Source organism: Corticium candelabrum, chromosome 9, assembly GCF_963422355.1.
Source record: "Corticium candelabrum chromosome 9, ooCorCand1.1, whole genome shotgun sequence".
Lineage (NCBI taxonomy): Eukaryota > Metazoa > Porifera > Homoscleromorpha > Homosclerophorida > Plakinidae > Corticium > Corticium candelabrum.
The window spans coordinates 3,533,621-3,547,502 of record NC_085093.1 but is presented as its reverse complement, the minus strand read 5'-3'; the positions used below and the strand labels follow the sequence as shown (position 1 = coordinate 3,547,502).

The 13,882-nt window shown below is 41.3% G+C and overlaps 2 protein-coding genes and 1 non-coding gene across 3 annotated transcripts in view; 1 reads left to right on the top strand and 2 right to left on the bottom strand.

Moving 5' to 3' along the window:
- The window catches only part of LOC134183902 (E3 ubiquitin-protein ligase TRAF7-like), a 10,016-nt gene extending 9,881 nt beyond the window's left edge, over window positions 1-135 (top strand). Inside the window, exon 24 of the mRNA XM_062651486.1 lies at window positions 1-135. This exon is cut by the window's left edge and continues 5 nt beyond it. Within this exon, the coding sequence (XP_062507470.1) occupies window positions 1-7 (7 nt within the window). The 3' untranslated portion in view covers window positions 8-135.
- A 1-nt stretch (window position 136) lies between these two features.
- LOC134183903 (eukaryotic translation initiation factor 3 subunit B-like) lies at window positions 137-12,615 on the bottom strand. Its single transcript, XM_062651487.1, has 21 exons — window positions 12,469-12,615; window positions 11,301-11,512; window positions 11,045-11,240; window positions 9,170-9,289; window positions 8,911-8,968; window positions 8,721-8,849; window positions 7,681-7,841; window positions 6,272-6,320; window positions 6,132-6,214; window positions 5,789-5,855; window positions 4,595-4,641; window positions 4,332-4,470; window positions 4,174-4,248; window positions 3,883-3,958; window positions 3,526-3,648; window positions 3,381-3,459; window positions 2,976-3,117; window positions 1,839-1,967; window positions 1,702-1,779; window positions 1,526-1,634; window positions 137-290 (listed from the first exon to the last, which is right to left on the bottom strand). The coding sequence occupies exons 2-21, from the start codon at window positions 11,419-11,421 to the stop codon at window positions 211-213; spliced, it is 2,061 nt and encodes a 686-aa protein (XP_062507471.1). The 5' UTR covers window positions 11,422-11,512; window positions 12,469-12,615; the 3' UTR covers window positions 137-210.
- On the bottom strand, window positions 11,570-11,641 carry Trnah-gug (transfer RNA histidin (anticodon GUG)). The gene has a single exon. It is a non-coding gene; the product is annotated as a tRNA-His (tRNA).
- Window positions 12,616-13,882: the final 1,267 nt, after the last annotated feature.

Genomic DNA, 13,882 nt, shown 5'->3' with positions numbered 1-13,882 from the left:
GCAGTAAAGAATCACTCTCTACAAGTTGTAGCCGTGCAGCTGGCTGTGCAATGACGTCTACCACATTGCTGGTCAAAGCGTGTAGAACACTCAACGTGCAGAGAGACAGAGAGAGCATGTACATAATAGTTAATAGTTGCCATACCAGGATTATGTTGTAGCAAAGTACATAGACACCAATGACCAACTGCATGTAGTGCTCTAAAACTATTAGTTATCTTCTACTGTAACTATTTCCTCGTTAATGAGGAACTCGATGACTTCCTCTTGAAACGAGTCGTCTCCATCATCTACACAATACATAATACAAAGAGCTGACATAGAGTTATTGACAGGGTAATACTAGAGTATACACGTGTCTCTAATCATTCCTGCGTCATTTGCAACAGTAAGATAATTGGCGGTATCCGCTCTTGTGACAATGAGCGCATGCGCAGTAGGCATGGCAAGTCATTGAATCAGTCTCTTGTCTACAATGGGTTACTGTACCCTAGCGCATGCGTGCTCAGGTTAAATATCAGTGAGAATTTGTAATGAAAAACGGTCCTGGGCAACTGCCTCACTTTCTATGATGCAGAGAGGATGGTCGGTTAGTCAAAACGGTTTTCAAATGTGCATGCTACATCAACCTTACTTCAAACTTGCAATATAAATATGATACGTTCTGCTAGTTACTTTAGTCAGACGGTTGTATTCCGAGTGCGCATGCACTGCATTACAGTAATACAGCTGTGGACGGTCGGACCAACGGCCAGGAATGCAGTGCATGCACTCATTGTTATCGCTAGCGTTAATTAATGAGCATGCCAGATGTCAACAATCCTGCATGCCAGTCAATGTGTCCAGCCCCCATCTCATTCACTTCATGTCATTAGCAGGTGCCAGTACGTGTGCGGCAGCTGTAGTCTAACATCAGCAAGCAGCCGGGGGGGAGGGGGGGGTGCGCTTTAGTGCTTCTTCACTCTATAGGTTGTCTTGTCGTATGTTATACATAGTTTATTACAAACATGTTCTAAATTGTGGTGTGGGAGCATGAAATCGTTTGCAATTATCTGGAATGCTTAACAATATGACAAAATGAGTCAACTCACTCACGAAGGGTACATCGTAGAAACAGTGAGTTTGTAACGCCCCTATCTCTGGTCTCTTCAAGACACAAGTTTGATATTTAGCAATTCAACAGATGAAGAAATTGTAAAATCTTTGGAATCGGTCAGACACAAAGCATCTGGAAAGTGGTGTTTGTCACGTGATCAAGTGTTTTATCACGTGATCAAGGGTTTTGTCACGTGATCAAGTGTTTTATCACTTGCCTTTTGTGTTGTTATATTAGCCAATCCCTCCCCTTTTACATCTTTATCACGTGGTCATGTGTTGCCACGTAACCATGTGTTCTTGTTGTAGCCAGCCCCTCCCCTTTTTGACATCCCGACGGAGAGAGGATGTGAAAAGGAGAGGGGCTGGTTATTTCTAGTGTTGTGTAGTGGTGCATCGTTTTATAGTAAATCAAGTCTGGTATAGATACCTGTCTGTGGCGTGGTTCTGTCTCGGTACAACTTTGTCAAGTCTCTCTCCTTCTTCTTCCGATAATCCTGAAAGTCTGTCATCATCTGTCGTCTCTTGTCGACCAACTCCTACAGTAACACAACATTGCGCATTCCTGCCATTGTCGACAACAAACGAATCAAAACCGCAGCAAACCTTCGATGCCTTCTTCTGCGATAGTCGATCTTTCATCTCAAATTCGCGTTGATATTTCTTAAACTGCCGACGAATTTCCTGCACCAATCTTTGTGTTACATTCGAGTCACAACATCAGTATTAGTACAACAGCAGACCTGAATGTCGATGTCATTGAGGAGACTCGGTGGCCTCGGTCTCCACACCAGTGAACCAAACTCAGGCATGTTCTGTCGATATAACTGTTTACCTTGGAATGACCACACCAGGTAACCATGATCACCTCCCTTTGCAACAAGAAACACAAACGAATGATGATCATGAGGTTCGGCACGCAATGAAAAACAATGTAGTTAGTTGTGTGTGTGTGCCTGTAGAGCAGAGGCAGATCTAGAGGGTGGCACAACAGGTGCGTGCCTATCCCTTTTAACCGAAAGTAGAGTACATAGTCTCGCTAGTCTCACCCTTTTGCGAGAAGAGTACATAGAGAAGGCTTCCAAAGTATTTGAGCATGCACAGACATAGTCACTGTTACGACTGTCTGCCACATTCTTGCTGTAACTCCAGTAACAGTACAGTGTAGCAACTACAGAAAGAGCCGGTTCTGCCTTAAACAAATACGTTCTTACTCCAAAGAGATCAGGGATGACACACAATAGCACTTAGTCTACACGACGTCACAAGAACATAAGCATAGATTATGAATTGTTATACCCTACTGCTCCTAATATTATTCGAGTTATAATCTTTTCAAAAATTTTACCTTCGAATAATAATAGGATAACAGAAAAATAATATTTTGGTCTCAAAAATTGTCGGTTGTCCAGGCTTTTGGTTTTTGCACGTGGGTATGAAACATTGTCAAAAATGATTGCTAGATGGAAGTGTGCAGTTCAAGATGCCAACTAGAAATGTTTAGAGAATTGAATTAAATTTAGTTTGATGAAAGAATAAATAAACAAAAAATTAAATCAAAAAATGACTAATATTGCACATCAACACATCAAAAAAATTAGGATTTGTAAAAAATTCTAAATTAATTTGAGAGAACGCTGTTCTGTGTCATTCTACTCGTCACCAACTTGTGTACATTTAGCACACTTGGTAATGCGATCGTGTTTCCAAGTTTTGTTAATTCTGTTATCAGTAATTAGTAAACTAATTAAGTTAACAGATTTGTCTAATTCTTGTTTCCTACGTCACATTGCCAGTACCCCAAGTGCGCCTACCCCTTGAAGAAACTCCGGATCCACCTACTGTGTAGAGTACTGTATTGTTGTGATGTGAGTGTTTACCTTCACTGTGTACCAGCTGACAAAGCTGGATAGGTATCGACCGGTTGGATCCCACGCAACGTCCGTTGCTTGGAAGTGTTCTCCGGTGTTCATCTGTGTCATGTCGGACGTGTCGTAGAATTCCAGAAGGCCACTGTTTGGTCTACATGACAGATAATATTGCATGTCCACGCATACATGGACACACGCATGCACACACACAAACAAACAAACAAACACACACATGAATGCACCCCCACGCATGCGCAAGCACCTGCACACACGCACAAGCACACACACACACGTGTACACACACACACGCACACACACACACATGCACACACACACATGCACACACACACACACACACACACACACACACACACACACACACACACACACACACACACACACACCAGAGCTTACCCTCTCAGTTGAGTCAGGACAACAAATTGTCCCTGAGGTGACCACAACAGTTGATTACAGGTTTTCTTCTCAAACGTCTCTACAAAGCACGAGTTAATTCCGTTGTGTGAAATGTATGTAATACTATGTATGTCGTTTCACTTACTGATGTGGGTGATTGCACCCTCTGGTTCAACCTTGTAGAATCTGACTGTTACCTGTGGTCCTTCTCCATGAATGACACCAAATTTTGATCCATTCGGTTCCCATGCAAATGCAACCAGAGGCTCTAGAAATCAATAGCAAATACGAAACTACAAAAATGACTCATCTATAGAGTATTACTCATCAAGAGCACACACAACAATCCCACACCCAAACAATACACAGTCAGACAGATACAATCAGACCTCATTATTCCGACACCCGATTCTGTCTCAATTAAACAGAATCTCCATTAGGCTCGACACATTCACACGAGTACACAGACAACAATGTGCAAGATGATGTCAGTAGCACTGACCTTTGATTTCGATGCTATCGACTGGTATTAGCTTTGCTCTCACGCTGAACACTTCCAGGTTATATGCAGTCGCACTCTAATATCACAGTGAGTCACTTCAACTGATTGACGAAATGTGTGTGTGTGTGTGTGTGTGTGTGTGTGTGTGTGTGTGTGTGTGTGTGTGTGTGTGTGTGTGTGTGTGCATGCCTGCATGCGTGTATGTGCGTGTGTGTGTGTGTGTGTGTGCGTGTGTGTGTGTGTGTGTGTGTGTGTGTGTGTGTGTGTGTGTGTGTGTGTGTGTGCAGTCACCTTCTTGCTCTTTGTTGTCAACCTTCCCACTTTCACACAAAGGAAATCACCACACTTTTGCCAGTACAATTCACACTGAAAGAATGACAAGGATACTGGTTTACTACTTGTAAACTCTGTCTGTCTGTCTGTCTGTCTGTTCATCCGTCTAAACCTACAGCAGACACGTTGAACAAGTTCTTCATCCTGATTTCCTTTTTACTGGGAATTTCCAAGAGCACGACTCTCGAAGGATTCTCCTTCACTTCAGGTAGCCAGTATGCCAAATAATTCTCTGCTGGAGACCAGGCAAAGTCTCTAGATTACAACAAAAGAAATAAAACATCAGCACTTATGTTGGACATAAAGATACATTAATGTAGCACACGAACACAAATACACAGGTATCATTCTTCCATCTAGATATTAAACCGTTTCGTACCTCACATCGCTGACTTGTATGCTCTTCTTGTCCAGTAAACCAAATGTCTGAAAATGTGACAACAATAGATAACATAACACATACAGCCAATATAAACATTCCCAGGTATGCAGTCAGTCAGTGTCAGAGCAACTATTTTATACAAAGTTAGTATACTATTATTAGTATAGACATCTCGAAGCAACATTTGTCTATCCATGTCTGCAACAATGACCACCCATCAAACGTTCGTCCATCCCAACGATTCCAGTACTCAGTTTGGTTGCATAAACCAGCTGTCCTGTACACGACATTATAGCATCAAGATGTACGTCGTTCTTCACTGCATGTAACACTTGCAACTTAATTAAGGGACATACAGTGGTGTAACTAAGTATGAGGCAAATGAGGTAACTGCTTTGGTTGGAAAAGTGGGCATGGCAGTTGAAAAATTGGGTTGCAGAAAAAGGCTGTGTGGTCTAGCTCTTTTAATTGTCCATACAGACCTGAAAGATCAACAAAGTGAACATGCTCTGGCGATTTGGTAGTACAGGTAATCGTAGAGCTGATGAGTTGTTTTTGCAGCTTTTGTAGTCTCTGTTAAGTCCTGTCCACACTTGCAATCCACATCAACAGGTGGTTTTGATCGTAATCCGATCGCGATCAGTTGAATCCAACTAGAAATAGTGGCATTACCTCCACGTACACTACGCATGTAGTCAGAACATCTAACTCTCCTCACTCGTCTTTGTTCTCACTCACCTCAACACTTTCCACAAGCAAAGAACCCAATGTACACATCAATCAGTCACGTGATACCCAAAAAATGAGGCAGAGGTAGTGTTTTCAAAGTGCAGTATGGACACTCGCTATCCCGATCGGATCGCAATACATTCTGGTCTAGTGTAGACAGGGCTTTAGTTTGTTGTCGGCATTATATAAGGCTCAGTTGGTCTGATCGTGTGACTAATTCAAGTTGATATTAACAAGTGCCTCGGTAAAATGTTGAGGCTGGTTACATCTATGACATTTGACTGCCTACTCTGACTAGCGTCTTCTGTCTATTGATGCAATGTGACTTCTCATTTATAGGCCGGTTATAATCTTTGGCTGATACTATAGCTTGCCAAGAGTTGCTGCTTCTGGCATGTATTATGATGAATATTGTATTTTAACAAAACTACTGCAAGTCGGAGGGGAGACTTAACCACTCACCTCTGATTCATACACACTGATTAGTCCATTGCGTTGCCGAGCAAAGTATCGTCCATCATGACTCCATCTACAACGTTATAAGAAATATCTATCAAAGAGTTGGTGTGTGTGTGTGTGTGTGTGTGTGTGTGTGTGTGTGTGTGTGTGCTTGTGCGCTTGTGTGTGTGTGTGTGTGTGTGTGTGTGTGTGTGTGTGTGCTTGTGTGTGTGTGTGTGTGTGTGTGTGTGTGTGTGTGTGTGTGTGCTTGTGCGCTTGTATGTGTGTGTGTGTGTGTGTGTGTGTGTGTGTGTGTGTGTGTGTGTGTGTGTGTGTGTGTGTTCAGTATAGAAATCGCATTACTCACTTGAAAACAGGCCACACAGTAGCTTCTTCACAGTTAAACCCTCGCATTTTAGCTCCCGTTCTGATGTCCCAAATCATAATCGCCTACAAACTCGGTGTCATCAAACAATCCAGTAAAACGACGACTAACTACTACAAAACCTGCGGTTCTTCTGAGCTGTCAACAGTAGAACTGAATGTTACAAGAAATCTGAGCAAACAAACAAATACAAGCCTTTCAATACAAACTATAAAGAACAGCACTGAAAGTAATTAATATTAAATGCATTATTTCTGTTGGATTGCAACAGAAAATAATAGAAATCTGTTTACTTCGCACCATTCACGTGCAGATATCCACCCTCTCCTACGGCAGTTGTACACATTAACATTTCTATGTCAAAAACGTGTCACAAAACGTGTCACAAAAACGTGTCACAAAATCGTGTCACAAAAACTACAATTTAAAATCCCAAAATTTCATGCTCTTGTGCCCCGAGCACTTTGTGTTTCGTTCTTGTCAGTATGTGAACTATTTCCTGTAAAGCAAATTTCTAATGTGATATACAAGAGACCCTCGCATATCAGACCATTGCTGCATATCTGATCCCTCACATATCCAACCGTTTTCGCAAAGCGGATATGACGTCACAAGCCTGTTTGCACATGCACAGTGAGTTGGCAGTGATGGTGATGAAAGATACGGAAGCTTCAAAGCTCGTAAAAAGGTCAAGTAGCTTTCTCAAATATCTGTTACTGACTAATATTATTCGCAAGAGTAGGCTAGTCTGTGTCGACATTCGAACTTTGTGTTTGTACTTGTAGGTGTAGTTTGGTGATTACAGTACACGTATTACTTACGTCTTCATGCAATCATTGTATCACTAGCGTATATGTTTCAGACCATGTACATGGTCATAGAATTGGCTTGGTCTAGGACTCCAAAAGTAAACTGGGACTCCAAAGTATAATTGGAAGGCTTAGCTTACCGTAGAATAAGAAATTTTGGCAATGGTTCTATTTTGGCGATTTAAGAGTGAATTGCCAAATATACACAGTTGAATGACAAAATGGCACTGTACAGATACTTTCAGTGCAAACACTTTGAACAGCCTGCTCTTGTCATGATAAATGTCACGATAAATGTGATGGCCTCAAATGCACCTTGAAACTTCGTAAGTATCCAATGACTCAATGCTCCTGGTTGTTCAGTACCCGTTTTCACGTGCACTACTAGCCTCGGAATGCCAGACACACATCACATGTAGCAGATGAAGTGACGTCAGACGTTTACCAACTCTGCAAATCACCAAAATATAACTCATCAAAATATAAATAAAGTCATTTTAGAAGATTTCGCCAAAATTTCTCGTTCTACAGTATGTTCTTTTCACTTATCTGACCTCTATTTCTCTGTGGCTTGCCCACAGGGAGTCAGATGTGCGAGGATCAGATGTGCGAGGGTCTACTGTACGTACAAAGTAAATTTAGTATTGACTATCACATCAAGGTTGTCATGTCTTCCTTCATACTGAAAGTAATAACGTCTGCAGTTAAATGTGATTGCTTACCGTTCACAGGGTGAGAAATCGATGAATTCCGTACCAAGATGAGAAAATCGCTGAATTCTTCTGAAGTTTTCTCCACCCCATAAAGCAGCTCCTTGCTTGTGTATTGTTACAAAGTACGTGCCCTGTGGTGACCAACGAAGATACGGAGCCTCGGTCCAATGCTATATATAATAGATACAAATCAGCAAATGACTAACTGTCTACAGCAAACTTAGTACAATCTATTCACAACACAAAGATAATGAAACAAACGGATTCTTACGTTTAGGTTATTACCATTCTGTTGGTAGCATCTATTTATAACAGTCACAATACCACCAATTGTGCGTCCATCTCACTGCCATTTTAAGCCCCAAGTAGTAAGTCATCCCCACAGTAGGAAATCCAGCATGTAACTGGACAATGATAGACTACAGGCCTTTTCACACTTGAAACGCATTAAGCCACATTCAATCCACTTCGCAGCAGATGTAAATTGGATGCGCATTGATCCATTTCATAATAGGAAAATGTAATTTGCGTAAACGTCATAAACACACCTAGTCGTGTAACGTATGTTGGAACCTGCGGACATCACGGCTGTCAGTCTCTTCGTGAAGATAGTTCTCTACCTTTGGTTACAGTACGTCCATCTATGCCATAAGCACGGGATAGAGAGGAAACGTAGATCTACTGCTGCCTACCAACATACCACGTGCAACCGCCAATGCACATTGAATCCACTTCAAACCACCTCCATATGTGGTTTGAGCAAATTCACATCGAATGCAATGTGACAGCCAATGCGTATTCAATGTGCTTTAGAGTATAGTGTGAAACGGCCTTACAAGAAGTCTCGCTAACGTTTGCCCTTGGAACATTTGCAGACAAAGCAAATCCATGTTTGAAAAGCCTCATTCAACCACAAATGCTACCAAAACACGCCATCAGCACACATAGTATGATACTGACAACTGGAAAACGTTTTTGTACTGCCAAGCATGCAGGTGGATTAGCATACTTTAATGATCATGTAACTATCTCATTATTATCAGACATACCTCACGTGAAATGACGATAATTGGTTCTGTATTTGTATTCCAACACACGGCCGTTTTATCTCCTTGACTATATATGACAGCATACTGATCGTGACAATCTGGATTCAGCAACCATGACCTCAAATTCTCCTACGAGCAACAGTTGAATTAGAACAATGTAAGTGTACACAACTTTGTGATGATGTCATACCTGAGGAGTATACTCCTTAGGCTCAGGAGGCTCCCAATGAGTTGGCAGATCAGAATACCTAAAGTAGAAACAAGTGTGATCACTTTGTGTGTTGCTCTATCCATTCATCTTTCTGTATGTCTGTCCATCCATCAGTCTGTCTGTCTGTCTAATTATTAATATTTAATTATTGCTCATACTAATTAATTACTCAAAAATACTAATTTAAACATTCCTCATTCCTGTAAGTGTGACAAAGTAATACAAGATTTGATGTTACTTTTCAAAATCCGAGATGGGATTGATTGCAAACACGTGCGCTTTATCCAGCCTGTAGCCGTGAGCCGTCTTGACTGCGTTGGCCGCTTGCTGTGCAGTTTCGTATTCCAGAAAGATAAAACTAGAAATCACAACAAAATATTTTCACTGCCATATACATCCTGTACCAAACTATTAAAAACATGAATCATTGATTAAACTGTGTGAGTACATTAAAATTCCTAAAACAAACGCAGACATGGTCTGCATTTGGCGTAAGGTAAACATGTAGCTACCATTTCATTTAACTCAGTGCACACTGTGTCTAAACAATTATAAATAAAACTGATTGAAATTGTTGAGTTGTCAGCGTAAGTGAAGTATAATGCAACTATTGGAAAAGATCAAGCGCAATGCCTTTAGATTATCTCTCTTGTTTACTTTGTAGCTTGACTCAGTTATATTACAGCAAATTTTGAATCTCTAACTAATTAATTTTTAAATGTTTATCCTCAGCTATCCTTTTAAGCTCCTTCAATTCAAAGTTGTCAGATATTTTGCATCTTTTTTGCTGACATCAACGGTGGGACCTTACACTCAATACGCTTTCTAAAAACATGTTGATATTTTAGTGCATATTTTACAAGTGTGCTAACAGTTGACAGTGTCCTGATGTGCATGTAAGTCATACAGTATGATGCTCGATACATGCATGTGATATATGCATGTGTTCAACACGTGAATTAATAACCACTCCTCCTAAGAGCCACAGCAGAAATAATGTCTACATGCCATCCTACGCATTCTTCTAACATAAATACAGTACAGTGTACATCTTTTCGTTTGCCCTCTATGCATACAGATGATAAAATGGACACACCCTAAGTAAAGTAGCGGGGCACTTAACCCAAGCGCCATAGCCTGGGGAAGCAGTGGAACAAGACAAAATCTCAAACGTTAAGTTTTAAGCTAGGTTTACAATATGACGCTGGCGACAATCATGATGCTGGCGAAGACACTAGCGACAACGCTCAAGCAGGCGTCATATTGTAAACACTTCAAGTCTTGCACGTCACGTCATAAGCGTCGTCAGTGTCATCAGCGTCGCCGACACTAGAGTTGATTCAAGTTCAACTCTAGCATCCAAACCGGAAGTGCTCTAGCGTCTATCGGAAGCACGTGCCTTTTGTCGACAAATCAGAGATCAAATCCGGAGTGAAATAACTGGAAGTAAACTATGAAAGAGAAGCCTACCGAAAGTGTATACGTGCAGGTACGGCTGCTTTCCGCAAGTTGCGGCAGATCAAGTCATTAAAAATATGAGGCGCAAGAAAAACGCTTGGAGAAACGTATCGAAAAACCAAACTCCCAGCAGCAGGCTGCCAAATAATGTGGAAGCATCTCCACAACAACTTGGTGAGGGAAAAAACTCAGGAAATGAAAACCAAATCACAGACTTTGAATTCATGGTAGACGATCATTATGAGCATGCACGTAGTGGCTCATCGCTGGCACTCATCGCATGATATTGTAAATGGTACACAGCATCAGCGTCAGCATTTTGACACCTACTCGGCGTCTTCTCATGAGCGTCCTCGTGAGCATCAGCAAGCTTCGTCAGCATCATATTGTAAACCAGGCTTTAGAAGCCTCTGAAATAATCATTTGTGTGCATTACAATTTACAACATGCAATGCAACATACAGTAGATGATGACCAAATCTAGAGTTTGTATAGTCTGCTTCAACCCAGTTGAATGTGTGTGTGTGTGTGTGTGTGTGTGTGTGTGTGTGTGTGTGTGTGTGTGTGTGTGTGCATGTGTGTGTGTGTGTGTGTGTGTGTGTGTGTGTGTGTGTGTGTGTGTGTGTGTGTGTGTGTGTGTTTGACATTTCCTCACCCTTTCGTCTCACCATTCTCATCAGCAGGATAATATTCACTTAAAATGCGACCAAACTTGCCCATTATCTTCCTAATCACATTCTTCAGTCTGTCCAATCGATCCTTCATCACACGGGGAACATTGTCCACCACAATAATTTGTTCTAAACTATCGTCTAGCTTCGGTTCTTGCGCCATCAGATCTCCAAGAAGCTCTAGAATGACGAAAAATTCAACTCTTGTCTGCAACGAAAAAATGAGAACTGAGCGGCCACCTTCATCGCTAATATCATCAATGAAATCTTCTGGATCATCGAAGTCGGGCTCATCGGCCGGGTTGTCTTCTTCCGAGGCATTCAAGTTGGGCAGTGCGGCGTCCACGTTTTCGTCAGCCATTACCGGTCACGTGGCTGTGTATCACGTGACTGGAAGGCAATTGAGATAGCACGACTTCAGAATCTTAATAAGAACACGTTGAAGTATTGGACTACAAAAGAACAACTTGTTTAATTAAAAGCAAAAAATATAGCAAGCGTGCAAAAACTGCCGTGACTCGGATTCGAACCGAGGTTGCTGCGGCCACAACGCAGAGTACTAACCACTATACGATCACGGCTGCTGCGGAGAAGGTCGTCTAATGTTGGTATTCAATAGATAGAGTAATAGTTACCACTTGCATTGCATTTTTTCAAGTATTTATGATTATTTACAAACTGAAATTATTTTGTTTTTGCAAACAACTACAACAGTTACGATTGATCCAAGCTGTAGACATAGTTTGAGCTTGCAATTACGCTTTCACGTGTCTAGCTAGATACCCAAACCAACCTACACCTAGGTCTGTGTACGGTAGAGACATTGATAGAATGCAACTCTACGTATGCAAGTGCCTTAAAAAAGTTTGTGAGGTGCAGTTTGTCTAGCTACACAGCATGTAGACAGTAAACAGTGATGGATTCCAGACTTCTAGGGAAAATGTGATGCAAATACAATGATTTAGTAAAGTTAGACTAGAGTTGGTACTGTAGATACCATATACAGTATACATTAATTAATGTCTTATCACAGATGTATTTCATACCTACAACATGGTATCATGGTAGACCTAGAGCGTGTTCAACCGAGCCTAATCATGACTAATTAGTTTTATTTAGATTAGTTTCTTATTTGGCGTTAGTGCACTAACGCCACTCAATCACACCGGTCCTAATCATGATTAGTGTAACGCCATTCTGATGCCATTCTAGCGCCGTAAAGTATAGTATTACAACCACATCGGTGGCGTTTTAGTGGTTGCACGTGACTATGGCACGTGAGGTAATACAAGAAGAGCATGCCACCGATGTTTCTGATGTGGTGTTGTATGTCTAAACGTACAAATGCAGCAACAACATGGCGACGTATACGGAAGCGCATGCAGATGTATACTACGTCTAGACTTACGTCCTGTACACGTGACAACTTCCTGCCGTTCCTGAAGGAGCTGCCGCAGAAAGCAAACTAAATGTTTCCCTCTTCAAAACCTAAAGCAATGGATTCGTCAAGACAATTCACGCGAATTCTTGCCGGATATGACGAATGAAACTGTCGAGGCTAATTACACTCACGTGCCCACGTGACTTACTAATAGTTAGCGATGTGAACGCGCTTGCGCTAATGTTGGCCTAATCATAGTATTTAATTACTGTTCAGCACCCAGAATTGTATCATAATGACATAATCGACGTCCATTCCGTGCGTCCACTGAGCCTTATACTTGGCCCATTTTAAACCTTTAGTAGGTCTAGACAGAGGTTAATTAACGTTTCGACTTCGAGACGTTCTATGACACTGATTATTGGTATATTCTTAGATTAAAAATTGTGTGTACAGTTCCTGTAATTTGTTGCTCTTCTGAGAGCGTTGTATCTCTGCTAGACTGCAGCTAAGAAAATTGTTTTGTCACATTATCTGATATTTGATCTAATGCTATCTGGAATGTCTCCCTCATGATTCTCTCAATTTGTTGTCCAGTACAGCAATTCCATGTCTTGCATGCATGGCTTTCTAGCTAGAGAGAGGGCATCATAAAAAAAGTTTGTTAGTTCAGTACGTGGCATGCTCACAATTAAAAAGTATCAACATATATATATATATATATATATATATATATATATATATATATATATATATATATATATATATATCCACCATGACTCTACCTGGAACCAAAGACAAAGCAAACTAATTAATTAACACAATATACCTTGCTACGTTGGTGATCACTGCTGAATCGTTTAGTTCTCTAGTTCTAATAACTCAAATAGTGGTCTAAATTAACTAACGCAATATATCTTACTACGTTGGTGATCACTGCTGAATCGCCTAGTTCTCTAGCTTGTACGTTTGCAACTACACTACTCTCTTGAGTTTGCTTTCACAACGTCGCACCGCCCTTTTCCCTAGTTTTGCTTTCCTGTTCCTAATCGCAATTTGAAAAAAAGTTGGTGCCTAAACGCACCCCAAGTACCACTCTGGATTCGCCACTGCAGGTATTAGTCACTAAAAAGTTGCCAAAATGTATCGCTTTGGTACACTGCAGCTCATGTTGCCGAATGGGTCGTGTTGACATGTTGACGAATGAGCGATGTTGTCGAATGAGTTTCATTGAACTTTGACGCACGTGCTCACACTGCGTGTTGACTCACGTGCGTTAGCCACACCCCAGTCTAGTTTAATCTGTTGAAAGGTCGCTCTCGTACTGCTCGCCAATTTGACAGCCATCAGCGAGGAGCTAATCGTTTAGTGATACAACTACTCACTCTAACAGCCATCTGCCTAGTTGCAACATGAGCTGCAATAATGTATCGCCAGGGGA